At 45.4% G+C, this 25,383-nt stretch overlaps 1 protein-coding gene across 3 annotated transcripts in view; it reads right to left on the bottom strand.

Annotated features, from left to right (window-relative positions):
- TMEM94 (transmembrane protein 94) overlaps positions 1-25,383 on the bottom strand; it is a 54,793-nt gene that overhangs the window by 8,387 nt on the left and 21,023 nt on the right. For 2 of the 3 annotated variants that reach the window (XM_074555102.1, XM_005494086.4), the window contains 22 exons: positions 25,031-25,158; positions 24,331-24,467; positions 23,494-23,690; positions 22,726-22,877; positions 22,335-22,437; positions 21,949-22,035; positions 21,336-21,452; positions 17,612-17,668; positions 15,676-15,780; positions 14,904-15,068; positions 14,461-14,670; positions 13,976-14,291; positions 13,072-13,245; positions 9,354-9,456; positions 7,530-7,747; positions 5,838-6,019; positions 5,500-5,638; positions 4,753-4,868; positions 3,794-3,893; positions 1,945-2,053; positions 1,228-1,417; positions 337-414 (listed from right to left, as the gene is read on the bottom strand). In XM_074555102.1, the coding sequence (XP_074411203.1) occupies positions 337-414; positions 1,228-1,417; positions 1,945-2,053; positions 3,794-3,893; positions 4,753-4,868; positions 5,500-5,638; positions 5,838-6,019; positions 7,530-7,747; positions 9,354-9,456; positions 13,072-13,245; positions 13,976-14,291; positions 14,461-14,670; positions 14,904-15,068; positions 15,676-15,780; positions 17,612-17,668; positions 21,336-21,452; positions 21,949-22,035; positions 22,335-22,437; positions 22,726-22,877; positions 23,494-23,690; positions 24,331-24,467; positions 25,031-25,158 (3,183 nt within the window). The remainder of the gene's footprint in view (positions 1-336; positions 415-1,227; positions 1,418-1,944; positions 2,054-3,793; positions 3,894-4,752; positions 4,869-5,499; positions 5,639-5,837; positions 6,020-7,529; positions 7,748-9,353; positions 9,457-13,071; positions 13,246-13,975; positions 14,292-14,460; positions 14,671-14,903; positions 15,069-15,675; positions 15,781-17,611; positions 17,669-21,335; positions 21,453-21,948; positions 22,036-22,334; positions 22,438-22,725; positions 22,878-23,493; positions 23,691-24,330; positions 24,468-25,030; positions 25,159-25,383) is intronic. The other variant, XM_005494088.4, reaches the window with a different exon arrangement.

Raw genomic sequence — 25,383 nt, 5'->3', positions numbered from 1 at the left:
TCACCCAAAATGCTGCTGCCTTCCCTGAAACACTGGGGTGAACTGGTAACTGGGCTGCCACTGCACAGCCCCTCCATAAGTTCCTGTGGCAGGAGCTGCAGGGGATGCTTTTCTCCAGGGAAAAGGGATTTGAAGGTAAATGTATGAGGATCAGGGAGAAGGGGCAGCACAGGCTGAGATCACCAAGCCTCCATCTGTGACTTCCCCACACACACTGTGCAAACCTGACTGAAGGCCATGTTCCTCCCTCGAGGCTGCCCCACTGCAGCCACCCATATCCATGTGAGCCCCCTGTCCTCTGAGCTAAGCACTGTCCCCAGCCAGGCCAGGACTCACCTGAATGACAACCAAGGTCAGCTGGCACTGCAGCAGGAAGAGGAAACACTTGCGGATGCCGTAGGTTGCGTGCCGGGCCTGGAAGGAAGCACAAGCCCTCAGAGCCCTGCTGGGAGCAGCTCCAGCCAGGAGCAGTCACTGCAGGCAGGGACAGGACATGTGGCCTGCAGGGGAAGTGGGAGGGGACAGCATCTGCACACACTGAAAGCAAAGAGGAATGGTCTCCTGCCCACATGGAGAGGTTCTGAAGGAAAGGCAGGATTTAGCCAAGGGGTAAGTTTGTTTAAACTCCTGGCTTTTCTGGGGTTTTGCTTCTCCTTAACACTGCATTGTTGCCTGGCTAGGGATCTCTGCAAGATTATACTTCATCCAGATGAACAATATTCATGTTCTGTTGCCATAAGGCACCATTTCCAATCCATTCCCTACACCTTGGACCAGGAGGGCCAGGCAGATTCTCAGAAGATTCGCCCTCTTGTGCTTCCTGGACAAAGGCCAGGAGTGTCACCCTGTTCTTCTAAGTTCTTCTCAGCCTTCTGATGTTTACATTTTTATAATGGAATTTCTCACACACTTTTCATGTAAATAATGATTGTTTGGAATTCCTTTCTGTAGGAGGAGAAATTTGATGGACTGTTGGTTTGACAAGTGTGGCTAGAGAGGTGGCAACTTCATCCTCCAATCTATGGTCACTTTTGAAAGTCTATAAATACTGGAGTTCAGAAATAAACTACACTCTTTTTACCTTGGACATTCCAGCTTGTGTGTGTCGTTCATTTCGTGTCCTATTGTGGCACAGGAGGCACAAGCCAAGCTCCTGCTGGCAGCACTGTGGGCACCTGGAGCACGATGCCAGCGTGAGCTCCTGGCTCTGGGGATTGCTGGGCTCACCTGCTCTATGAGCCTGATGATGCTGGTGCTCTCCTCCTGGCGGAAGGACATGGAGCAGGGCAGGCTGTTGAGCTGCCCTGAGAGCTGCAGAGGGGTCAGCTCCTCAGAGCCATCGCTCAGGCTGGTGCTGGTGGCATAGCCAAAGGTCTCCCAGGAGCAGCGGGATGGGTACAGAGGGTCCAGGGCTATACTGCAAGGACAACACAGGGCTTGGTGAAAGGCCTCATCCCAGCAAGGAAACTGTCTCACTGCAGGCCAGCTTGGAAGGTCACTCTGGGCTGTGCCATGCTCTGTATACCTTGCTCAGGTAGAGAAACCTAAGCTAGAACATGAAATTAGGACCAAACTCCCTAGAGTTCATTTATTCACAGAGAAATAATGAACATATTTGGGTTTGTGGCACAAGGTCAACAAATTGGCTGATCTATGGGCTACTTTCACTCTTTCACCCATTGGAAAGGATCTGTAATGGCAGTTGGGGCACAACAGTCCAGCATGTAAGAGACTTACTTCCTTTAGGACATGGAAATACCTCTGTGTGTCAAGGGCCTTAAACAGACACCCCCATCCAATCCCCCCAAATCTCCCTCTTGTAGACAAAATGGGCAGAGCAATTGTGAGCACCTCCCTGCACAGCCCACAGGTGGTGTGAGCCATGGCTGGGTACTTGCTACGATGGAGGCAAAGGCAGTGGAGGAGGAACAGAGCCTGCCCCACCTGATGTCACTCTGCAGGAAGAGGCAGCTGTTCCGCAGGTTGGCAGAGCTGCCCAGGCAGCAGGTCACCTCCCCATACTCCTGCATGATCTTGATCATCTCACACATGGCTGCAGAGGGACAGAAGGAGCAATAGTGTGTTATGTCACTGTGCACACAGAAATGCAGTGTTTCACACGCTTTCCAATCTGGATAACAAACAGATCCTTTAAAACTGCCCCATCTGATACTCATCACTGTGTACACTGAGATCCACAGTCAAAGCACGTAATTAGAAAGTTAATTTACTGCAGACCAGGTGCTCTATCTACCTGCCACTGCAGGAATTCTCTGTGGTTCACAGAACTATGACCCAGAGATTTGCATCTCCAGCACACCTCTTTCAGACCAGAGCTGTAGCCTGGGTGCATAATACAGCTTCAGCATCAAATGCTTTTGTTAGAAAACAGCAGAAATGAAATGAACCTAAATAATTCAAACTGAAAATGAATACAGTGTTTCAAACTCAGCAGCACATCACTAGTGTTGCTGCAAGTCTAAAGGAAGGGAGGGAATGTAACAAACCATTCCAAAGGCAGTGCCACATGGAGCCACACTCAGAGCCAGCCCCTGTTCCTGCACTCCCACCACCACCACCTCCACCCTTTATCAATGTTTACTGACATCCCTGGGGCCTCTTAATCAAAGCTGCTGTTTGATTTGATTTTAGTTCTGTAGCTCCATGCACAGTGCTCTGTGTATACATGGATTTTCCAGAATGCTCCAGGCAAAACCCCCCAAACCTCCCCTCTGCAGATTCCCTTGTAAACACCTTCACTAAATGCCTGCTGCACAAAGACTGCAGCACTGAGGGGCTGGGTCAAGAGGGGAGCTGCCACTTCTGCCAGAGAGAGGAAATTTGGGCACTAAGAGTGAAGACAGACTGGACTGTGATTGACATGCTGGAAACTGTGACCAGAGGTACTGAAATGGCAAATCAAAATGATGCTCCACACTCACTGGAGATTTGGCAGTTATTTGCCAGTTGAGCACTCAGCCCCTTTCTTTAAGTAATACCTCAGAGAGAGAGAGATTTTGTCCTTTCTGTTTCCTGCAATCAAAAACTGCAAAGCAGCAGAAGGTGTTAACAGCAACTGCCAGGGGAACATTCTTCTGGGAAGTGATTTCCAAGTTATAGAAGAGTTGTGAGCAGAGATCAAATTCTCCTGGTACACTGATAACACTTATTTAATGAAAGGCAGTAGCATTTTGGATGTTTGCTTTTGTATCTCTTATGAATGCAAATTGAAAGGGCTCTCAGCCCAATTCAGCAGCTGGACAACAGCTGCACTAAAATTCAGTTAACACCTGGCTCCCACAGGTAGCAACAGAGGGTAATTAATATCAATAAGTCCTTCTAAATTTCTGGAATGTATCCCCTTCCCTTCCATGCCCACACTTGGACGAGCCAGACCAGGGAGCTGGGGAAGGAATTCATGGACAGGAGAAGGAAAGGGCACTCTGTTGGGATTTTAGCTGACTAGAGACTGGAAAAGTACAAGGCCGTGGCTAATTCCAAGTCCTGCAAGATAGCGTGTCCTTGGGCCTAGCTGGGTATGATAACAAATAGTGAAAGAGACATGAGAAAAGAGATGTAACCCCTAAAGAATAGAAAAGAACTAGTGTTGTGGTGTGGCCAATGGACGGTGTAAATTGCAGAATATTCATGAGCTCATTATTTGCTGTATAAGTGTCTGATGCTCTCTTCAATAAATGGAACTTGCTGATGACTCCCATTGAGCCCCGAGTTTTGCCTGCACCCCACAAATGGCTCATCCCCAACAAACAGCTCATTCTGCAACAGCACTCACTCTCTGGGGTGCAGTCTGTGAACAGGGGCACCAGCAAAGGCACGTTGTCAATGTTCTGGAGGTGAGGTCTCACCTGGTGGATCCCCCGGGGGAGTTTGGCCTGAAAAAGAGAAAGGACAGATAAAGCAGGGGTGTGAGAGAGAGCCATTTCAGAAGGAACTGCTGAAATGAGAATGATGATTCCTAGAATTATGTAACTTCAAGATCAGATACAAAATCATGTTCCAGCAGATAGAACTGGCTTTCCCAAGGCACTGCCTGAAGTTTTCTGATAAAGTTCTACACTGACCTGCCAAGCTGCCTGTGCTTGCCCTCAGGGTTTGTAAGGTCAGTGTGACAAACCTGTGCTCAAGGATTCCTGAGGACTTTTTGCCTGTGTGGAGAATCTAGTCAGACACATCTGCTGTCTTCTAGCAACTGCATCTATTTCAACTGCAGCCACATCAGCCTGCAGCAAGGCAAGAAGGGTTCTTGCCTTCTAAAACCAGGCCTAAGAGATTTTTTTGATCTGTATCTCTGATATTCCTGTAATCTCTGCTGAGCACATGTGAGGTCTTTCTGAAGCAGGAAGGGCTTATCTCACACTCTGACCACTGGGCAGCATCAGTCTGTGGCTCACAGCTGGAGGAGAGAGTGTTTCTTCTGTCTGCATGGAAAGTGGGGATGCTCCCACTCCCTGCCCAGCCCATGAGACCCAGAGGAACTGAGATGCAGCTCTCAAGGTTACCCCATGTTTGCTAACCTCCATTCCTAAACTCCTAAGCAAAGAGCCATTCAGCAAAAGTAACTAACTGAGAGAATCCCAAATTTCCCAGGCTCTAGATACCCTGCTGGAAGAGAGAAATCAGGGGTCCCAATGGAAACCAATCTCCTTTGAAAAGGAATTTCCTCTGGGAGTACTGAGGTGACACTCCTGCCCATGACAACAGCCAAGGGTGCACAGGGAGAGGGGCCCTCACCCTGTTGCAGTCCTCCAGGAAGCTGGGGATGTCACTGTCTGTTGGCTGGAAGCTGATGAGATCTGAGTGCCCTTCCTCCTCCATCAGCAGAAGCCCCTCCACATCATCTCGGGAAACTGGAGCAGAGAGGAGCAGCATAAACAACAACCCCAACCCTGCCTGTGCCACCCCTGTGCCACCCCTGTGCCACCCACCCACGTGGGACATGCACGTGGCACTGCAGAAGCCAGGAAACGTGAAGCCTGATTTTCTGGGTTAGCAACACTCACATCTCCCACTCAGTCATACAAAATGCAGTATTTTTAGATGACTAATCTGTTCAGAGGTAGATATGTGAGCCTAGTCTCTGCTCTTTTGAGACATGATACTTTATCTGTTCTGCTGTCCTTCAGGGGAAGAGAATAAAGAAATCCCAGCTGAAGTAAGATAAAAAAAGAGTAATGGACAGGCAAGTGACCTTCAGTGGTTTGACCAGGGCCCCAGCAAGAACCAGAAGCACTCATGAACACATAAATTCATGGCAACATAGAAGGATGTCCGTTTCCAAAAACTTGGTACTGGCTGGCTAGAAAGGTTATAAATGTAAAGTGGTGTCGCTTACACACAGGCACCTGAGGCCCATCCAGTTTTGTGCTCAAATCTCCTACAGATCAAGTGTCTGGTGTGGACACAGGAACCTATGAATGGGTTTAGAAGAAGCACCCAGGAAACAGATGGCATTCAGAGTGGCCAAGGCACAGTTCTCACCCTGATGGAGGTCATCGTGCAGGGAGCCAGCATGGCTGGGGCTGGATGGGGGGATCTCTGAGCCAGGCACATCACCATTGGGTGTTAAGGATATGTGGCAATTCCAGCCAGTCTCCAGACCCATTTTCTCAGCAAACACCTGTGGGTGAGCAGACAAAGGGTTTTAGAGTGGCTGCCCAGGCCAGAGCACTGCAGACTGATGCCATACTGAGCACAGGTTCCTTCTGGACTCATTAGTGGGCTGAATCAGATTAACCTTACATTGCACTGGAGCTAAACTCTCCAGTCAGACAAGCAGGGGCCATGCAAGGTCAGGGGGGTCAGCAAAGGCAGCTTACCTTGCTTTTGAGCTCATCTTCCAGGGAGAAGTAGACAAAACGAATGCAGGCATTGACCAATCCATCAATGAGGCGGACAATGTCAAGGCGGGCCTGATACTGAGATGAGACCATTCCCATGAAGATCTGTCCACTCAGAGCCTGGATACAGTCCTCCTTCTCCATCACTTCCCCAATCCCTTCTTCAGGCATGCAATCCCATTGAGACATGGGGGCCACGTGGTGGGGAGGCCACCAAGGTGACACCAAGGACACGGGATCCAGACACAGAAATGTGCAGGAATACAAACACAGGAGGGAAGATGAGGAGACATCCATTTGTCCCAGCATACCCAGTCACAGAAGTGGTTTCAGGACATCCCCACACAGGAGACCAAGAACACAAGTGGGAAACAGCAAGCATGAAAAGGAAAAAGATAAAACAGAAGGCAGGGATCAGTTACAAGGAATCTGGGTAGAAAGGTCAAGGATGTGTGCTTCATAATGTTCACATGTGCATTTTAAACACATCCTACTGTGCCTAAACAACATGATAAGTCTAGCTGAGGCACAGTGGCATCAGAGCACGAGGGGCTGATGCAAAGGAACTGAATCATGTTCCCTGCAAACATTTCCAAAAAGCCTGCAAAGGCTCTTTGACAGGGTTCCTTCACCATCACTAGAAGCCAGTGGTGAATGGGGGCTGGATGCAGCATGAAGAACAAAATAATAAAACACTTCACATAGTGGCAAGGCTTGCCACAGGTGGAACGCAAAATTATTCTGAAAACAGTCACAACTGTTCCTAGCTGTTGGAAACCCCACTGGTCACATTTTACAGAATGTGAGACCAAGGCAGAAAGAGTTTAAGACTGGTTTTCCAAAAGAGCCTCCTGGATTTATGTAATGGTATGTGCTTCCTTCTCAACTTCCATTGCTGTTCTGAAGGATTTGTACATGTCATGTTCATCTAGTGGGAATCAGTTCCTTCAGTATAGCAACAAAATCTATCAAGGAATAATAGTTGCATAGCACTATACATTTCAATCCTTTGAAAAGCCCATCCCATGTGATTTCCAGAAAATCAGACAAATAGCAAAACAAGTACTGAAACACCCAGAAGTCTTGACTCTCTGTACCCTACTTTAGAAACATGTCAAAGGAAGGGGACCAGGACACCAGTTGGTTCATCACAGGCCCTTTGGGTCCGGTCTGGTCCTGGTCCCTCAGGTCTTTCTGGTCCAGTTTATTGAAGAAAGTATCAAACACTTATACAGCAAATAATAAGCTTATGAATATTCTGTAAGCCAAACAATCTATTGGTTAAACTATAGTATTAACTCATCCTCATTCCTTAGGGGTTACATCTCTCTTTTCTCATGTCTCTTTCACTGTTTGTTATCACACTACAGCTAGGCCTCAAGGACATGCTATCAACACAGGTGCAGGACTTGGAATTAGCCATGGTTTTGTACTTTCCCATTTTCTAGCAGCTAAATTCCCAACACAAACAGACTTCCAACAAGGAGAAGAATTTCTCTGTAAGCTTCAACAACTTAACTAGAAACACCCCTACCAGCTGCCACATCATTACTTCCTCCGAAAACCCATCTACTTCAGAAACCCTTCCTTCCAAATTTCCATCTGCTGCTCTGAACAACAATGTTCTGCCAGCTCTGGGTGGGTCAGATGCAGCAGCAGAGGCACACGTACCATCCGAGCTCCAGCTGTTCCTGCGGCTGCTCTGTTTGATGGGCGTGGTGCCCGGGAGGTCGCAGCAGGTGAAGATGGCGCTCTGCCCCGGCACCTGCACCAGCTCGATGCACTTCCCGTTCAGCTGGGAGGACAGGGCACACTGCATGGGCTTGTAGGCAAAGGCAGAGCAGTATCCTGACAGGCAGGCTCGCTGGTAGAAATCCAGCACCTTCTTCCTGTGTGGAAGAGGGAAAAAACAGGCAAAGTTAGCAAAAATGTGCCACATTTCTGATAATACAGAAATGCCATGTATTTGGAAAAATGTCTTCCATTTCCAAATGTCTGAAGAAGCCTTTCCCTAGTGCTTCAGCATTCTCCAAGCTGCAGGCACTGCAGGGCAACAAGAACACATATTCCAGCAGGGATAGTGGTGAATGTTTCTGTTTGGTCATCAGATTGATGGTTGTGTTGGATTGATTGATGTGTTGGAGATTTTTTCAGAAATGGCTTAGAAGGCAGCTGTGAGGAACAAATTCTCACAGCCTGTTTCTGTAAACAGTAGAAGTTCTCAGGTTGTTTTTAATTACAAGTAAAAGTGACAAACATGAAGGCCTTGAGAACCTTGCATACCAGAGTTCTCAGGCAGCTTTCTCATAACAAGTAGATATTCTATCTTTGGCTGTTTTGGGAAAGTAAAAGTAAGTTTTGAGAACACAAATCTTGGTATTGGGAACAAAAGGAGGGGTTGGTGTATTATCTCTGACCTATTGTGAGCTCGGGTTTGCAATATGCATGAACTTAATTAACACGGTTATAAAAAGTGACTGATTGAGTCAATAAACGGAGTCGATGCTGATCAAGGAAGATGGGTCTTCTCCCTCCACTTCAATAGGTATGAACACAGAGCTCTTCAAATATACTTATTAATATAATATGCTCTATATGGCTGCCAGATGACTCCAAGAAAGTTCATTGCATGACAGCAGAAGCTTAATTCATCAGACATAATTTATCTCTAGGGAGATAAACACCAAAGAGGGAACTGACAACTCTGACAACAGGATCTATGGCAGAGATAATTGCAGAAGCAGACTTTTTTCCTATCCTCTTTCAGAGTATGGGGTCCCAGGAGCTGTATTAAGTCAATATTCAGTCACTGAAATATGGTAAAGTTCCTTCTCTAAGCTGAATTCACAAAGGTAAGAAATTAGACTATACATCAGATTTTTAATTGGCTTGTAACATGATCAATATTCCAAAAAGGCTAAGTGCCAGTTTTTTCACACCTGAGGATATGCAGATTTAGAAGAACAATGTGAAAAGTCAGTGAAACTAAACATTAGTGGTCTGCTGTGCCAATAGGAACAGCAATTCAGCCTGTAGATAAAAATGCAGCACACACTGTCAGATATTGCAGCAGGACTCCAAGGGTGTGATGCTTTGTGTGGACTGGTTCAGGCACAATTGATCATTTTGCATTTCATGTAAGACAAAACATTTTTCTTGAAAAGCAACAAAAAATCCTCTACCACCAGCATGACCTGATTATAATTCAGTCCTACTACACAGTAGAGTCAGAATCAACTTAAAAGAGGACAATATCCCAACAGATAGAGTGAGGAGTGGCCTGCTCTTCCAGTGCAACTGAATGCTTGTTGCTATCTAATCTCTTACATGCTATGATAACAATTAATTACAAGCAGAGATGGCTCATGTTCATAACCTACTTGAAGCTCTTAAAAAGCTTACCAAGCATCACTAAAAGAATTTTAACAGAGTGACCAGGTTCCCTCTGCATTTTATCTGCAGCTCCTGAGTGCCCCAAATGAGAAAGCTGCCCACCTGTCAGAGCCAGAGAGGGGGTAGATGTCAGTACCATCCCAAAAGTCAGTGCAGGCCTCAAGGATGATGTCAGCTGTCCCATGAGAAAACATCTGCTCAGTGCCTGGAGTGTAGGAGAACAATGAGTCAGCATCACATACACAGCTCCAGGAAGGGCATATCACACCAGCTGCTCCCTTATTTGTTAAAACATGAGTGTTCCCACCAAATGCTTTGATGCATTCCAGATATCCCCTTTTCCTCTGCTCAAAGTCTTCATTCTCCATCAAGAAATTGTTCAGGATTGATGATGCCCCTGTAACTGCCCTTTGTCTAATTGTGGGTCCAAACAAGGCTGTGATAAAACATGAGCCATGTAGTCCCTTCCTATTCTCCCCTTACCCTGTGTATCAATCCTGCTCCTATAAAGGTGTGATAATATCTTATTCCTGCATCCCACAGAGCAGAAGAGAAATTCCTTTGTGCCTCTTGTCAGGAAAGTACAAGCAGCAGTGATGAGCCTACGGGGATCAAAGTCTGCCTGTGCTGCACAGTGCATTCATTTCTAGGCCAGATGTGGAACTAAAGGGTAAGAGCTATTCTTGAATACTTTTCATTCAAGTAGCAGAAGATAATTTGACAGTGTGACCTGCCAGATAACAGCCTGTTTCACATTTTCACCCTGAAAATGTGTTAAATCAGGATGGCCAAAAGTTCAATATAAGAGACTCCAGAAAAGTAACTCAACTCATGCTGTCTTTAGGGAAGAACTGAAAATCAATGGACACCACAGCTTGTCCTGGTTTTCCTTCTCCCCCTATTTTAGTTTTTAATACAGACTCAAAATCTCTTATTCCTTCTTGTAGTCAGAGGTGTCAAAAAGTTTTTCTCAGAGGTGTGTGACATCCCTGATGCAGGCCCCAGGCACAGGACACAATCCAGGGGCGTGGGGCTGTCTCCCCTCCACACCTCCTGCTCCCTCTCATTTGTATCAACCCATCAACATTTCCTGCACTAGAGTCTCCCTTCCCTCCTCCAGCTGCTCTGTGACTTTACCCCCAATGGCTTCAAAGCTGAGCTAATGAAAAAATAAAGAAAACCACCAAAGAAAAACCACTGCCAAGGAAAATGAGCCCAAAGGCTTCTTGCAGGCATTGCTGCTGACTGCTAATGCTCACACTGGCTGGTGAAACCCAGAGCCAAGAATATCCCCTCAGCACAAACCAGCCAGGGACCTTCAGGAACACCGGAGGATTTTCCAAAACACAGCAGCTCTCTGCTTTTGCTATAAATAGTCATCACCAGCCAAGTTTATCAGCATAACAAACCTCCAAGACGAATAAGAGCTGTGTGTGAAAGAAGGAGCCTGTCTCAGGGACACAAAGGAGCACTTGTGCAGAGCTCTGGTTAATTTTATTGTATAAACACCTAATCCTTCCCACCTTGCTCCTAAGGTCAGGTAGTCCTTGCTCAGAAAGAGGGAACAAGAGATGTTTATCCATGCAAAATCTATGTGCTGGACACAGAGCAAGAGCTTGAAATGATGTACCCATGTATTACAGTGACCTTAGACGGTCATGGTGGTGAGAGAAGGACGAGAATCTTGTTTCTTGATCAGAAGGCTTGATTTATTGATATATGAGATATAATACATTATAACTATACTAAAAAGAAAAAGAAGTTACAGAGAGCTGCTAAGCTAAGAATAAAATAGAAAGAATGAATAACAAAGTTTTGTGTCTAAAGAATCTGTCCCTGAGCTGCTCCTGTGATTGGCCTTTAATAGTACACATAGAAGATGAGCCAATCACAGAGACACCTGCTACATTTCACAGCAGCTGATAACAATTGTTTACATTCTTCTTCTGGGGCTCTGCTTCCCAGAAGATGGACAAATGTGAAAGAAAGGATTTCTATGAAAAAATGTCTGCGACACCCGTGTTCATGCCTGTCAGCAAGTGCAATCATTTGCCATTAATTCCCACCAGAATCCCACACCACAGCCCAGCTAAGGGGAAAGTGGCAGTGACTGCAGACACTATAAACTGCAAAGAATTCACTGAGCTGTCCTTGCCAGTAAAATGAGCTCAGCCTTCTCCCTTCCCAAATCATGAATTCTCAGGCCAGGATTTCTCTGGCAAAAGGGGAAAAAATGAATGAATAGGGCAGGGGGTATGACAGCCATTCATGGCTGCTGGGACTCATTGGGAAGAACCAAACTGCTCCAGGCAGATCAAAAGGAATGGAGCAGTGCAGCTCCAGCACAGGAACACAGAGATGGTACTGAAGGCACCGTGAGCACCATGTGGTCACTATGGATCTGGGATGAGCACTGCCAGATGCTGGGACATGAATTTCAATAGAATAGTAAGGGAACATACAGATAAGCTGCCTCCTATTTCTGCTACAGCTGTAGAATTTATGTGTCTTGCTTTGACTGCAGCATGTCATGGGAGTGGGTGGATTCCAAGATTTATTCACAAATAATGTGTGGAGAGAGGTAAGTTATGATCATCTGGTCTGACTTCTGCATAAACAGAGCCATTTGACTTCATCCAATGTTATCTGCACAATCCAGTATTTCTGGTTCTAAAATGGAAGTATTTTAGGAAATTTCAAGGGACCAGACTATTGTGTGAGAGGTGTTCCAATGGTTAACTAAACCCAACTGGCAAAATTCCTTTTAGAATTTACTCTAGACAGGATAATCCAGGTCACACCTATTCGTCTGAGCTCCAGGCTCTAACCTAAACCGTTTAAAATTGAGGATAAGGAGTTGAAATGAGGCAACATTAAAGGTTTTTTCTCTACACTAAAAATCTCAGCATCAAAACAATTCCTACTTACAAAGGCCAGGTAGCAGCAATTAGAACAAATGAAATACTCCTCCCCAGATAAAGACAAAAATTTAAGAAGTGGGTGAGAGAAGACAATTTAACCTGGTAAAACTCTGGCCAGCACAATGATCATGTTTCAGACTCAATATTGAACATATGTCAACTCTAGAGAGCCAAGTTCAGTCAATTTAAGGAATTACAAAGAGACTAAGAGCTCTGACAGGCAAGCTGTTAAATCTTTCTGAGGTGCTTTAAGACCTCAACCAGCTGTACATCCTTTCCATCCTAGCCCATTCCTCTGAGAGCAGGAAGGCGTAGAAAGAGTGGAGAAGTCTGCACGACTTCAGGCTTATATTCATGGTCACTGTGAGTTTTCAGGCTTATATTCGTGGTCACTGTTTTATTCATGGTCATGAGAGCTTTGTGATTTCTTATTAGTATGCAATATAGTAATGTGCAATGTAATACACTAGACAACTCTCAAAGATATTGGTTTATGATTTATCAGAAGGATGAGCATTATTAACTAAAACCCAAAGTGATATTCAGCCCTGTGCAGTATTAGTTTCACTACTATCATGAAGTCTATTAAAAACTCAACAAACCCATGCCACACTCTGTACTGCCATTTGTTCACAGAAAACAGGTCTACTATGTGCTAGCTAAGATATTTTAAAAAAATGATCTGTGATTCTGGAGTGAGCCAAGGCTGGGAAGAATTCCCCCCTCAGAATACCCCAGATGATCACTGAGGTTTGTTAATCACATCTGCACTGGCCATGGGCAGAGCAGGGCCATCACCCACAGGGACTCCAGGCTCTTCCAGCCTGACATTTTCTGGGATCTCTGAGGAAAAGCTCCCCCTGTGCCAAGTGGATGCCCAGAGAAAAAGGCAGCCTTACTGGTAGTGGTGTCCTTCACAAACAGGTTAATCATGTGGCTCAGGGGGGGTCTCCTCTTGGTGATGGATGAAAGCTTCCCCAGGATGGTTTCCTTCACCATCTCATCACTTGGCAGGCGGTACAAAGCCAAATAGTTCTCCTGCTTGAAGAGATCTTTAGCACCTGGTGTGAAACCTGAAACATGAGCACAAGGAGGAGGAAAATCAGGCTCTTTTCAATGCAAAAGGGAAGTCCCTTCTGATTCTGTGCCACCCACTTTGCCTGTGCTCATTCTGGCACCTCTGCAGCAACTGGTAGGTGAGCTGTGCTCAGTGTTCATCTATGGAAATATGGCTCAAGATCTAGGATGAAAAACACTCAAAAGGACTAGATTAGTAATTACAGCGTTCATGCTCTTGTTTACTGATGAGAGTAACTGTGACATCACAGGACAGGCACAGAAGTGAGTTCAAGTTTCCAGTTTTTAATCCTACTGTTACCTCTAACCTCTTACTGCCCTTATGCCTCCATTTTCCCATGTGTAAAATGAGCTGAGGTACATCCTTTATCCCCAAACACCCTGCAAAGCCCTACAGTAAAGACAGGACAGGTACATGTTCATTAGCAGTATTCTTTGTCTCCTGATGAGACTGACAGACTCACACCAGGAGAATATGAAGCCTAGCCAGGGCTGGCTGGCACTATCCCTGATAACATTTGTTCCTTGGATAGCACTGACAATGTCAGAACTTGCCAAAAGCCATCTCTTTAATAAACTCTTTTGGCAACCAAACAACAACAGAGTCAACTCTGCATTTCCACCTCCTCAGCAAACGGGACTGGGGAAATATTCTCATGCACTCCAGGGATTAAGTGTCTATTGACAGCTGATTTCTCCATGTCTGTTCATCCAGCTGCTCCTCACCTATCAGCCTGGCAAGCTCACAGAGGCCCCAGGGCACGTGGACAGGCAGCACAGCATTGTGGGTCTCCTGCAGGGCGATGTTGCACAGGTGGTCGGAGAAGCGGCACAGCCGCTCGGTCACGCCGGCGTTGCACAGGTTGAGCAGCACGTTCAGGCCCAGGGGCTTGAGGGAATTCAGGTGCATGTGCCAGTTGGAGTCATCAAACTGGATGCAGGAGGGGTTCTGCTGGTCCTGGGACAGGCTGAGCATCTCCAGGTGGTAGTCACACACAAAGTCTTCAGCCTCACAAGCCAACACCTCGCTGTCCCCAACAACCTGGTGCAGCAGGCAGAGAAACTGCAGTTTGTTACAATGAATACAGCCTGAGCCGAGAATCCTGCAGGGAATTCCCAGTTAAACTGCCCAACAGTGGGGACTCTCTGGCTTTGAGTTTGTGTTACAGCTCCACAAAAGCTTAATTGTGTGCCCCTCCAGTAAGTCTCACCTGAGTATGCTCCTCCTCTCCACCCTCTGTGTCCTTGCTAAAGCTCACATTGGATCCAGAGGGATGTTTGCTTCTGCTGCTTGGCTTTCGGTGGGCAGAGGCTTCAGGAGCCTTTGGAGCATCACCAGACCAGTTGTTCCTCTCCTGCTCATTGGCCATGTGCACTGTGTCTGCCAGGGGGCCAGAGAGCAAAGCGTCTCTTTCATGGGGCTGTGGGAGACCAACAGAGCAAAGGGAGGTGATTCAGTGGTTCAACACAAGGCACTGCTGATTCACCTCCTGCTTCAGACTCCTGTAGAAAAGGATCCTCACTTGTTTCTTCATCTTTAAGCAAAGAATTATGGCACAGGACTTCCCTACAAGGCCCCTCTATAATATCACATTGTGTCAGTCCAAGTGTGACTGCAGCCAACACACCACACTATGGGGTAAGGATCACCCACCTCATCTTCCATCTCAGGATGGCAGAAGGACCTTGTGGAGAGCTCGTCAGTCAGGTCTTCGTGGCTGTCATGAGGTGGTTCCACCTTCCCACTGAAGAACAGAACAGTCTCTGGGCTGGGGTTTGGCCAGGAAAGAATCCCCTGCTTGTCTACACAGCAGAGCACCTAGAACATCCCACAACACCCCCAAGAAAACAAAATCTTAGTGAAAACATCTGTGTTCATTCATAGTTGTAAATATCATGACTTTAATAAACACATGGGAGGACAGACAAGTCTCTTCTTCACCAACTTGCTCTCTGAAGAAACTGCACCTAATAACACTGCAAGAAATCCAAGAATTCCTTGCTCTAACAAGACTGATGAGTTGTTTAATGCCAATTTTACTTTAGCATGTTACAAAACTAGGCATGAAGCCCAAGGGAAGGAAGCAACTATTCAACCTATTTCACTAGCTAGTACCTTACCAGGACTCAAACCAGCTGGTTCTTGCACAGGAATCAAGAGGATAATTTATCCAGAACCAGAGCTGGAAGATACAGACATCCTGTCAGATGTCACAGAGTATCTCAAACCATTGTTTTAGCCTGTAAATGTGCTTGGACATGACAGGACAGTTATAAACTCTCCTACAAAGACAGGTGCCTGAAGGGTTTCTAATTCCAGCACAGTGAACTTTGCTTGCAGTCTGTGCTCAGGGAACAATGACATGAATGATGCAAATGAAGCATCCTCACAGGGCTCCTCGTTCTGACAAGCCAGCAATACTCACAGTGACAGATCCCAGACTGTGGAGCAAGCTGGAAGTGAAGCTCAGAGTTGGGGATTTGCCTTTTACAACACAGAGGAAGTGGCTCCAGATACAGCGGATCATTTCCTGAGGAGGGAAGCAGAGCACATCAGCCAGTCAGAGACTCCTCAGGGAAGATGAAGGGAGAGAAGGGGAAAAGGGAGTAGGACATTACCTGCTTTCACTTTCAACACAGGGATACACTGTAAGATAGCCATCAGTCTCTGTGGGAACCTGTTACCTGATACAGTGCTGGTGTTCTCCAGGGAAAAGCATTTCTTCCCCTTTCCACTGATTGCTAACAGTCAGTCTGATTGTTGAATTGAGAATTCACTGAAACTACCTCTTGTCCACCCAAAACCACAGAAATGAATTCTGAAGTGAGTTCATTTCGAGTGAATCTGTTGTCACCTCTTGGTGTTTTTATCCTGAAGTAACTCAACCCCTTGGACTGTGGAGTTTGAGGCCTTTGAGTTCCCACCACCATGCTGCAAATCAGGTAAAGGATGGGGTCCCTGTGCTGAGGTGACTTGCTCAAGGTCACTTACTGAGGCAATGATAACATCAGAAACAAAGTCAAGGTGCCCTGACTACTCCATTCGTACAAAGGAATTGCAATGGAACAGAAAGAAGGGGATATTTTGTAAAATTAAAATGTCCAGTTGGCACCCTTCATTTTCTACACAGATATGTTTCAGAGGGAGTCTGGATGGCAGTAATCAATCCAAGCACCAGAGCTGTGTGCTGTCCTCTGGCAATTCTAAAGCTAGCAAAACCAGGATTGAATTACTGTGCTATTTTACTGCTTTTTGGTTGTTATTCTGGAATACTGTGACTGCAGAGCACTTCCCCCAAAGCTCCTCAAATAATTTTCCCTGGATTCTAATGGTTAGTACAGCAGTAAGCTCAAATACAAAACAGTCTGGAGCTATCACCAAGAAAAAAAAATGCTCTTATTCAAACCAGTTTCTTCTAAGCAAAAATGTTACAAAAGGAAAGAAAGAGATCTCCTCAACAAGGTAGGCCAGCTAAAATCCCCCCATTTAATATCTGAAAAACATCTCAGCTAAATGATGAACTGGCACAGAAAGGCAACAAAATTATCAGCAAAAGAAACACGTGTGTGCACCCATGTGCACTCCTCTGAGTGACTGGAACAAGGAGACAGGAATTGATTCTTATCATATCAAGGGATTTTTAATCACTCCTGGAGTCCATCTGCATCCTTATGGAAAGGAGAACCTGAACACCAGATAAACAGAGAAGTATCTTTCCTTTACCCACCTGTTGAACCTGGATGATGCAATTTATAGAGTGGCCAGAGTAGTTCCTTCCCTAGAAAAAGGGCTCCTGAATGTTTAATTGCCCCAGCTCTGGAAGCACCAGTAATGTGCTTAAGCCTGATAAGAAGCCTATGGAACAGGATCAGACTTTTTAAAAGCCTGAATACCCCACAGTCCTTCTGCAGTTTGGTCTGGGTGCTGACCACCATTCCATTCCTCTGGGTTTTAGTTTTGGCTTCAACAAGGATTCTCAGGTGCAAGCAGAAGACTTCACTTCGTTCAGACACACACCATATAAAGTTTATTTGACTTCTGGAACAGGACTTGAAAGAGGTACTGTCTCCAGGACAGAAAATGTTGATTTCAAACCATTTGCAATATTCAGAAAAGCCCAACTGGACTCAGCATTGAGGTCACCTCAAACTCTAGCCAGCACAGCAGTATTTACATGGGGAGGTGGAAGGCAAAGACATGCAACCTGCATGCACAGCAAATTAAAGCAACAAATGAGTGACAACGGACAACTGACACAAGTAAAAAGGGTCTAGCAACAAGCAGGAGATCAGAAAGGAAGGGAAAGGATATCATGAAGTTCTGCAGTGAAGATGGAGGAAAACAATTCATAATAATAGTACCTGAGAAGATACCATCTCTGTGTAGCTGCTGAGAGTGTCCTCTGAAAACTTAGCAAGCTGCAGCAAGAGAAGAGACCAGTTACTATAATTGTGCTCAGAAATGTGCCATGAGGAACATCCTTCCCACAGGATGTGCCTTCAGGGAGGAGGGAGCAGGAGCCCTGCTCTGGGGGATGGCTGTAAAGGGCAGACCCAGCACTCATGGCAGCAATTTCGGCTTTAATGGACTCTGCTTTTATCTGCTTGTGAAGCACAGGCAAAGTGCTTGGTGCTGTACATCACACAGCAACACACAGTCATTACCTACATGCCCACGGAGAAAATAATAGCAATTAGGCCCAGAGGAGGATCTTTCTGGGTGGTTATTTTTGGTTAGAAAGAGGCAGGATTGAGTGATCTGATTTTAACTTATATGGGTCAGTTACAGGAAGGGAGCTGGAAGATGGGCTGGAAAAGCAGGTGCCTGGAACACAATGACACAGAGGAATGAGGCAATGTGAATGGGATGTGAGAGGAAATGAAAAGAAATTACAGCAGGACACCACCACGGTGCTCTTGGAATCACCCTGAGAAATTCACTAACTCAGAAATTTTGCATCCAGCACAAAGGTATTCCACACTAGATGTCATTCTGAAAAAGTTTAAATTTCAGTGTATTCACAACCACAAGTGACCATGGCAATTACATTTATATGTAAATAAAACTATAGCCCAAATAATAAAGCATATATCTGGCATTTGAAAAAGGATCAGTTTAACAAAGCCATAAAAAAGCCAAGAGAAAAATGTCAGAAATCATTTAAACTGAGAACTATGAAGGATAATTAGGAACTGCTTAAGAATATTTTGTTACAATTTTAAAAAGCAACAACCCCATAGTAAAATAAGAGACCAGTTTTAAGTGAAAATAGAAGTAAGAATTAACATAAAAAATAAGGAGAAGTATACCAGTTGGTAATTAAAACCAGACCACTGCTTGTTAAAGACAGTGAAATTGCAAATGACATTGTAGGCAAGGCAGACATGTTAAATAAATATTGCTATTCTTTATTCAGTGATACAATCATACCATAGGATAACTATGAAATATTTTCCATTCCAACACCAGCTACAGAAAGTAAATATGTTTAAATTAGCAGGTCTGGACAATGACTATTACTGCTGATTTTGCAGAAGGCTTGAACTATGGATTAAATCCCAGTTCAATGGAAGTGGTGCCAATGCCCAAAAAGGGAAGGAGAACCATCCAAGTTACCACAGGACCCCAGACAGACTTTGATTTCAGACAGAATAAAAGAGCAGCTAATATGAGACTCAATTAAAAGAAAAGAAGTGGAATAATAAAATCAGTGCCAAACACCACAACTATATGAGCAGCAAATCTCCTCAAACTATTGTGATATCCTTTTTGACAAAATTACAAATTTGTCTGATAAAAGTACTGCTTTTGACATAGACCATTTGTTAATTTGACTTGATTCTAAATGCATGACTAGCTTTCTAATGAAAATACCAAAGTAATAGGGCCCATGTTAGATATATTAGAAACAGACTATCTCTAAATGGAAGAGAAACAGAAATTATTTGCAATGATGTGCTACTACCTCGAGCAGGGACAAATCTGTGTATTTTGTTAATAACCTGAGAGAAAACTAAAAACAACATACTACTGATAGAGACTGTAAAGGATACAAAGTTTAGGGCAGGGTGCAATGTAAAGAGGACAGACCACTGTCACAGAACAATATGGATTGCTTGGGCAGTATGCAAAAACAAGTATCCCAACAGGCACAAACTAAGGCTGTGTATTTAGGTGCAAAAAATCCTTACAGGATGAGGATTCTCAGAAAGCATTAACTGCAGCTGAACTGCAGCTGAAAGATCTAATGGGATCCTTTGTGGTACAAACAAGGGAACACAGAGCAGAAAGTCCAAATTGTTCTGAAATTTATCAAAAGCACAGCTATTACTGGAATATTTTGTGGGGCTTGAGATCCATAACCCTACACTGTTCCTGAAACAGAGGAGAAAGCTAAGAGGAATGCCAAGAGAAAGATTAGGGGTTTGGAAAATATGCTTATAGTGCCTCAAGGTGCTTGAACTGTTTACTTAACCAGAGATGGTAAAAAGGAATGTGAGTAGTTACAACAGACCAGAATTTTGATTGACGTGCTCTTTGCTCTTAAATCTGTGAGACAAAAGATGCAAATTTTCCAAGGGCTGGAAATCAGATACTGCAGAAATTCCCACTAACACAGAATGTCCATTTTTAGCAGTGAAGGTAAATAATTACTGACAAAACCTATCAAAGGCAGCACAAATGTTTTCAAACCAACAGCAAATTCTTTTCTAAAAGGAATGTTGCTGCAGTGCAACTGTAGTAATGAAACTTGAGGCAGGGGCTTGTTTAGGGGGCACTGGTGTGTGTCCTTTCAGCCAGTCACAAAAGTCACCTCTGGCCTTGACAAACTGGGAATCAAACAGCCTGAGCATGATAGGAAGGGGAAGAAGCTGGAGAAGCAGCCAAGTGATAGGAGAGGAGAAGGGTCTTACCTGCTACATTTAGAGCAGAGAAGAGAGAAGGAAGGAGGGACACAGGGAGGCCAAGTGACTGCCTGGGCAGGGGTGAGTGACCAAGGCAGGTCACAGCAGCTGCTCTGCAGCAGCAAGGATGGAGCAGCATGTCTGAGATGCCACAGAAAGAGCTGCCTGGACAGACAGAGTTGCCTGGACAAGAAAAAGGAGAAGACAAGAAAGGAAAAAAGGAAAAGTGCAAGTGTGAGTGACAGGGCAAATGGGAATGTTAAGAATGATGGAGCAAGGAAGCCAAGGAGCTCTGGCTTTTCCCAGCTGAATTGAGAAGGGAAAGAGGGAGGTTTCAAAAGTAGAATCCAAGTGATGCTGAGAATGCACAGGAAAGGTAAAGTGGTGAAAACACTGAGAAGAGATTATAAAGGTGCAAATGCTACTGAGGATTGTAATGTGCCCTTCCTCCCAGGACACAGGCAGCTTAGTCATGTTCAGCTAGAGATAAAAGAATAGAAAACACAGACCCAGGGCCACAGAGGCCAAGGAGGGACAAGAAGGAGAGAGAAACTCTGTCCAAGTAACAGAAATCAGCACAGAAGATAAACACAGCTCAGTGCATCTCACCAGCACTGCCACCAGGACAAAAGAAGGGACACACAACAGCACATCCAGCCCAGGACCACATCCCATCAGAGCACCAAACTCCACTCCCCAAACCAGCACAGCCACCAGAAACTGCTCTTACTCCTGACCTACTCAAAGGCCACACCTGCAAACAAAGCCCCAGAGCCTCAGGAAGGATTGTTCAGCCACAGGGCTTTGCAGAGGACATGATGTGTCTCACTGCTTCTCAGTTGCTACACATTGCCCAGTTACAGCCACCTCAGGGCATTTATCTCCATGCTGACCCCTCTGCCAAACTGTATTTATCTGACAGAAAACACATGCCATGAAGAGTATTATGGAATCACCAGAGCTTCCCATCACCTTGGGATCTGTAGAGAGGTTGAAAAAATTAAAGCATCTGTTCAAGAAGCAATATTGTACTCCAGGGAGAGGGGACAACAGCTGGGACAACCAAAGATCCAACAATGTTTCACAATTATGTGGACAAATCTGCTGAATTTTCACTTCACAGAGCCTTTTCATCTCCTGCCCTTGTCTCTGCAATGGTTTCATGTGGAGAGAAACCTACCAGTGAGGAGGAGGAGGCCTTGCTCATCTGGGCCAACACTCTGGCTTCTCCAAAGGCTGTAGCGAGAACCCACAGGACAGGAAAGAGCAATGGAAGGATGGGTAAGACACCATTCACCTGAAAAAAACAACCTGTGATCACCAACAAGCACAGAGACAGAAGAAGTCAGAACCTCTCACATGACACATTTTCCACCACAGTGAGAGGAGAGGGATAAAAGGCCAGGGCGGGAAGGAAGGGGACTGGGAGCAGTGCAAACAGTGCACACCTTAGGGGGGTTTAATGAAGGAGGCCATGAATCAATCACACCAACTTGTTATTCCTGCTGAATTTGGTGTAAACACTAATGAGTTTAAATGCAAAGGATACCATATATACATATCATAGATATAGATAAACACATACATGGCAAATGAGAGAGCAAAACATTTAAAGGTAATTCTGTAAGGGAAGTTCTGATGTCCTCCTCCACTGAATGCTCCTGGACCCAGCATGCTTTCAGATCCAGGAAGCACAGGATGCTGTCACAGGATGAATTAAGTCCTGACAGAGGGAATCCATCTCAGCAGTGCTCTGGAGAGGAGGTGTAGTGAAGCTCAGAGCTCTCCTTTACCTGCAGCTGAAGAAGAGTGTACTGCCAGGAGGCAATTCCAGGAGCGTGGAAAATGAAGCGCACGGCATTGGTGATCAGGAATCCAGCCTGCAAGTCAGAGATGGCACTGTCACCTACATACTGCCACTTGCAGGGAAGGTGTTTTCAGTGCCTTGGAGCATTCTCAACCGTGGGGAAAGTATGAAAAATATATTTTTGATCTGCTGCTGCAGTTCCTTCCTCCCTTCTCATGGTTATGTGGCTCAGCATCTCTGAACTGCTCAAGGTACACACAGTCAGCTGCATGAGTGAGCCTGGCCACAGCTTCCTGTTGATGGCTGCAATTCTTCAGATTTATTGACAAAACATGGTTATTCTCAAGGACAAAGGCTTGGAATGAGACCTACCAGCACGATAGGGACAGCATATTTCAGCATCACTGACTGTACAGTGAACCTCTCATTATCCAGGGCTGTCACAGGCCGTGACAGAGCCATTTCCAGGCACCACCTACAAAACAGAAAACAGCTGGAAATTTCAGCAACCAAGACCCTAACCCTTCACTTTTCTTGGACATAAACCTCCCAGCAGACCTGATTAGAACACTGTGCCTGGCCTATGCTATGAGGGAGGGCTGTCAAAAGAGAAGCCAACATCTACAATAAGAGTGAGGCACTTGCCAGGGTAAATTTGCAGTATTGCCAAGAGAACTTCTCAGGTCTCCTCACCTGCTTAGCAGGAAGGCAGCACCAAGGACACAGACAGCTGGGTAAGCACTGTGCCCCACATTTAACCCACCTGACATTATCAATTATTGGGGTCTTCAACACACGGAAGAGACGATAGAGCTGAGGATTCTGAGGTCCCTTCTTCACTTCTCCCCTCGGGGAGGGCGGGGGTGAGAAGGGTGGAAATAGATCTCCAGGCTCCAGAACTATGTGCTCATCATCCTAGAAAAAGGTCAGAGAGCCCAAAGGCTTGTGTTCAAGCACACCTGGTTATTTCATGAGAATTGGTATTTGGAGTGAAAGTTACAATTAAAACCACCAAAGGTAAATTTCAAGCTTTAAATTTTTTCCAGCCCTCTTCAAGCAGTAAAATCTTTGCATAGATCTTGTAAGTGAGTAGTTAATTTACTTCTACACCAGGTATTTTATATTACCTTCTCAAATCAGTAGTAAGGAGAAGGTCAAAGCAGACAAACTTTTATTTCTGCACATAAAAAGCAGGATAAAGGATGAGGTTTGTATGTCATATTATCCTACTGGATAGATTCACTCATTATATTTAGCAGCACATTACATTTTCCCCTTGACCTGAGAGAGGAGGAAATCTGGTGCTTTTGTGTAACATCAGTGTCTCCTGTCCAGTGAGTCTGGGAGTTCATGGAGAAGATGCAGCCTGGCAAACTAAGCATTGTCCTTGACTGAACTGGAATTTCAAGCTATTTTCAAGGTCAGAAGAAACCAAACACTCCATAATTTGTACTCTGGGAATTAGAGTATCAGCACGAAAAACCTGGGAAATCAATTATTACAGGCCAGGGAAATCAGACAAGCAAGTTACCTTAATCCCTCTCAGAGAAGCAAATGATTCCTGGCCTGGCCTCAAAGCTACAACATCTCCTTCCACCAAGAGGCTCACGGGCAGGTTGACAAGATGCCCATCCCTGTAGGCCCAGTGAAGGGACCAGGATGGGGCATAAGGCATGTGAAGGTCAGGGTACATGGAGTCTGGCCATTTCACCTCTTTGCCAAGTGTATCTGAAAGCACAAAGTGAGAAAGAATGAAGTGGCAGCAATTCTGGATTTACATCCTGTAGTGGTTTTAAGTCCCCCAGTGCTAAGCTCAGCCCATTCCAGTGGTCTTTTATCATCTCTCTCTTCCTCCTTGATGGATTTTCCCCTCTCTCTCCACTCAGTATTAACAACTACACAGTTTTTAAAAACCTGTACAACAGAAAAGCTAAAGGCTGTATTTAAATCTGCCCCACTGAAAGGAACTGCCCCCTCAGGTGCCAAAGCCCCTGTTGAGGTGATGCTCATGCACAGCAATTTATTTCCTTCTGCTCCCTGTTGTGGTACAACCCCACGTGCTCTCCCCTCCTCATCTGCTGCAAGGCAGATATTTTGGTAAGGATGTGAGGATTTGAATTACTCCAAAGCACAGCCATAACAGACGCCCACCTGCTAACACACAGCTTGGAAGCACATGGCCACATGACAGCTCAAAATAACCATGGTCTAGGACAGGCATGGGGAGAACACACTTCCCACAGCCTGCTTCTGTGCAACACGGGGGAAGGTTAGCAAGCTCTGTTAGGAGTGCATGTGATCAGGTTTGGGGAAAGATTCAATGGGAGGAAAACACCAGTGCAAATGGGGCAGATGAAGGAGAGCTCACCGTTTATCTTCTCAACGATGGTCTGAAGCCTCCTCTCCACCTCTCTGCACTTCAGCCTCTCCTGACGCCCGATCATGAGGAGATCCAAGAGGAGCAGGAGGAACAGTGCCAGTGCATTGACTATCTCAGCACCTTGGCTTCACACAGCAAAACAGGAGCAAGCAGAATGCACATGAGGTTTGAGTAAACAAGCAGAATACACTGCCAGACACCCACAGAGATAAACACTCAACTGCCTGGCTGTTTATTTCCACATCTCACAGATTCGTGGCTCAAAAAGAAACGCATGATCATACTTCTTTAGGATAAAGACACCAGAGAGGTCTGAAAGGACCCATCTCAAATAAAAAATACTTCACAAATATGACCAATGCATGTATAGCACACTAACTTCTCCCATGAGCCACTAATTTCTCCAGTTTCAAAATGCTTCCTATGATAATGCCTTAGAAGTCTTAAAGATCTAGGAATGCTGTATAAAAACAAACCCCTTAATCTCTCAGGAGGATACTCTCTGGGTCTATTACAGGTAGAATTAAGTTGGCTGAAGTTTTGTGAAGGGGATTGATAGGAAATTACCAGTGTGACTACACTGATACCTAAATATCTGGACAGAATGAGGGACAACACTTCTGTCAATCACAGATGATACAAAACCTCCACCTTGCTTCAGTTCAGCAGCACAGGAAGCTTTGCTCACCTCCCCTGTGGCTGGCTCCCATAGCAGCACAGCAGCAGCAGCCCTGCCAGCAGCATCAGAGAGGCACCAGGCCAGTGGAAGCAGGAGCAGCGGTTACCATGGTACAGGAAACTGCTCCTCCACACCTCCTGCAAAGGGAGAGCAGCACACACTCAGCACTGGTGGAATACAGAGCCAGACCTCTGGAAAAGCAGAGTGAGAAAGGGTGAAGACAGCAGCTGGTGCTCCAGGGAGAACAGGACTTTGCAAAACCCCTGGACATGACACAGAGCATCCCAGATCCATTGTGTGAATCCTTCAGCACCAGGGGTTATTCAGCTGGTGAGTCTGGGTGAACACTTGCTGCTTTTCTC

Source organism: Zonotrichia albicollis, chromosome 19, assembly GCF_047830755.1.
Source record: "Zonotrichia albicollis isolate bZonAlb1 chromosome 19, bZonAlb1.hap1, whole genome shotgun sequence".
Taxonomy (NCBI): Eukaryota; Metazoa; Chordata; class Aves; order Passeriformes; family Passerellidae; genus Zonotrichia; species Zonotrichia albicollis.
Note: the sequence above shows the minus strand (reverse complement) of the source record. Positions and strands in the feature narration are given on the sequence as shown.